A 3,417-nucleotide genomic window follows, 5' to 3' on the forward strand; every position below is an offset into this window, starting at 1 on the left:
GCGTACACAACTGCAAGACAGTTCATTTTCAGTGAAACGGATCCCCCGAAAGACACTGGACATCAGAAAAATCTATTGAAGAGGTCTTCTTAAGTGGCAACTGTGTAATTCTTTAAAGCTACAGTAATAACCCCCAAAATAAGAAAAACCACAGAAATACTGGTCTATGAAAAATGGAAATGCTAAGGGTAAGTAGCTTTATTTTATATGACCATGTTTTACAATAAAATAAAATGCAGATATTACACAGGGCGATTTATTAGGAAGCAGAGAACATAAAAGAATAAACATAAAGCTGTACTAAGGGGAAGGACAGATGCTGAAGCTCAAACTCCAATATTTTGGCCACCTGATGTAAGGAACTGACTCGTCTGAAAAGACCCTGATGATGAAAGCAGAAGGGGACGACAGAGGATGAGGTGGTTGGATGGTATCACCGACTCGATGGACAGGAGTTTGATTAGGCTCCCGGAGTTGGTGATGGACAGGAAGGCCTAGCGTGCTGCAGTCCATGGGGTCGCAAAGACTGAGCGACTGAACTGAAGGGGCATCTCACCTGGCAAATGCGCTTGTAAGAGAAGTAATGACTGGTCAGTGCCCAGATGAGACTCTGCGACAGGGCCCCTGGCTCAGCGCGTCAGCCACAGCCTGAGAAGCTGGCCGCCCGCTGCCCGGCCCAGCTGGAACCCTCAGGGCTCGCCAGGACCGCTAGGGGGAGGCTCTCAAACCTCGCGCCTCTCAACCAGCTCGGGTCTGGCCTCCGGCACAGGTGAGGGCCCATTCACCCAGGAACCTGAACCCGCCCACACTTCTGCGGCCAATCAGACTCTCCCGATGATCACGGTAACGGCCACACCCCCATCGTCAGCCAATCAGAGGAGGCCTCGCCCACTCAGACCTGGCCAGTGAGGCGGCGGCCAGGGCATGGTGGGCGTGGCCTCTCCCTCACACCCGCCCCGGGGACTGCCCCGGGAGGGGGAGGGGCGGCCTGAGGGAGCCGGGGGCGTCGGCCGCACCTGACGACCCAAAGTAAGACACCCGGGCCGGGCGCCCGGGAGCCGGCCATGGACCCGGAACAGGCCGGACAGCGCGCGGACGCCGCGGCGCCCCCGCCGCCTTTCGTGCGCGTCGCCTCCTCGCTCTTCCTCGGGAGCGCGCGCGCCGCGGCCGCGCCGGAGCCGCTGGCGCGCGCGGGCGTCACCCTGTGCGTCAACGTCTCACGCCAGCAGCCCGGCCCGGGCGCGCCCGGCGTGGCCGAGCTGCGCGTGCCCGTGTTCGACGACCCGGCGGAGGACCTGCTGGCGCACCTGGAGCCCACCTGCGCCGCCATGGAGGCAGCGGTGAGCGCCGGCGGCGCCTGCCTCGTCTACTGCAAGAACGGCCGCAGCCGCTCGGCCGCCGTCTGCACCGCCTACCTGATGCGTTACCGGGGCCTCAGCCTGGAGCGGGCCTTCCGGGTAGGGCGGGACTTCCGGCGGGGAGGGGCGAGACCTTCCGGGAGCGGCAGGCTCCGCCGCCTGGGGCGGGGCGCGCCCGTGCGGCGGGGCGCGCCCGTGCGGCGGGGCGCGCCCGTGCGGCGGGGCGCGCCCGTGCGGCGGGGGCGCGCCCGTGCGGCGGGGCGCGCCCGTGCGGCGGGGCGCGCCCGTGCGGCGCGTCTGTGGACCTCGCCGCAAGCGCTGCACAAGGGTCTACCCGCAACCTCTCTTCGCAGACGGTGAAGAGCGCCCGCCCAGTGGCCGAGCCCAACCCGGGGTTCTGGTCCCAGCTCCAGAAGTACGAGGAGGCCCTGCAGTCGCGGTCCCTCCTGCCCAAGGAGCCCTCGGGCCCGACTGAGCCCTAAGCGGTCAGCCCTGGAGGACGACCAACCAACTTCAAAGCAGGACGCTGGGGGGTCTCCTGCATCCTCGGGGTGGGAAGACGTAGTTCATGCACTGACGGGAGGCTGGGCCATCCTCTCCTGCCTCACGTGCCACGGAGTTTTCATTTTCTGTAGCTCCCCAAAGCCCTCTGTCCCCGCTTGATGGTAGCGTAGGGGTATGTCCGCAGAGAACTGGGGAACTGTTCCTCCCCTGGTTCTCAGGTTTACTAGACAGGGCTTGATCAGGAACATCAAAACCACTCAAGAAAACTTAGCCAGAAAAACATTTACTACAGAGAGGTGGAGGGCGGGGAGCCAAGGTCAGGAGATGGGGAAACCACAGGAGTCACGAGGACCTGTCACCTTGACCCTGGCTTCCTTCCACATTCGAGCCTGCCACCAGCTCAGGCCACAGTGGCTTTCCAAACAGACTCGTAGCTGCTGTGACTCACGGGTGTGGGTTCGAGGCTCTGTGACAGACCGCTCAGCTTGGGCTCCCAGTGTCCACACCCACTTCCTACCTTACTGACCTCCCAGTTTCAGCCAAGGTCAGGCCCAGACCACACTGACCACCCATGTGTCTGAGCGCGTTGATTACCCTGGTTCAGAGGCACCTCATCTGGGCATCCTACAGCCTGAAGACTATACTAGAAAATTAATCACCCTCAACACTCCTTAAATAAGATAAAGAGGAGAGAGTAAAGGAAAAGACAAAGGGGAGAGAGTAAAGGAAAAAACGGATAATACATGAATTACAGATAATGTAGTCCCTGGTTAACACATCTGAGTGTACACGTAACAAAGTAATGGATAAAACACCGAATCTGGTGTTTATCATTTCCCTTGACCCGCAGCCAGGGCCTCAGGCCCTGGTCCTCCTAGTGGGTGTGTGGAGCCTTCATCCTGAAGGGCCGAGCGTCCTACCTGCACTGTGCCCTCTGTGATCCCCTGCACAGCCCGGGAGTCCTGAGCAGCATGAATCCCAGCAAGCAAAGCCCTGCCGCCTCTTCAGAGTCAGGGTCAGGAAGTTTACTTGAGGTCAAGTAGTTAGGATTTGGTATTTTCACTGCTGAGGCCTGGGGTCAGTCCCTGGTTGGGGAACTAGGAGCCTGCAAGCCGCACAGCACCGCCCCCCCAAAAAAGTGTCAGTCACCAAGCAGAGCAGCTCTGATTTGTGCCTTGAGGATCCCCAACTGGCTAAGTGGGGTCTCAGCGTCCTGTCCCAAATGGAAGCATCCCACCTGCAGATGAAGACCTCTGACCAAGCAGAGCCCAAAGGGTAAAGCTGGGGAGCATGTACTCCATGAGTGAGGCACTGGGGTGGTTGTGAACGGGGGGCCCATCCTCCCCAGCCTTCCTGCTCCTGCTCCTGGTTTGCCAGCACGATGGCCCCTGGCTCAGAGCACACCCCACCCCCTGCAGGCCAGCACCCAGCCCTGCACAGCGCCATGCATCAGCAGCGCCCATCTCCAAGAGCCACAGCCCTCATCATAACCCGACTTCTGCCACCTTTATGGAGGGCTTGCCAGCTGCCGCCTACTCCCCGCAGGCCCCTCACA

The 3,417-nt window shown here is 60.8% G+C and overlaps 1 protein-coding gene across 1 annotated transcript; it reads left to right on the forward strand.

Annotated features, from left to right (window-relative positions):
- Positions 1-939: 939 nt before the first annotated feature.
- On the forward strand, positions 940-2,679 carry DUSP28 (dual specificity phosphatase 28). Its single transcript, XM_070368640.1, has 2 exons — positions 940-1,457; positions 1,712-2,679. The coding sequence occupies exons 1-2, from the start codon at positions 1,065-1,067 to the stop codon at positions 1,838-1,840; spliced, it is 522 nt and encodes a 173-aa protein (XP_070224741.1). The 5' UTR covers positions 940-1,064; the 3' UTR covers positions 1,841-2,679.
- Positions 2,680-3,417: the final 738 nt, after the last annotated feature.

The sequence above is a fragment of the Bos mutus genome, chromosome 3 (genome assembly GCF_027580195.1).
Source record: "Bos mutus isolate GX-2022 chromosome 3, NWIPB_WYAK_1.1, whole genome shotgun sequence".
In the NCBI taxonomy this organism is placed as follows: Eukaryota; Metazoa; Chordata; class Mammalia; order Artiodactyla; family Bovidae; genus Bos; species Bos mutus.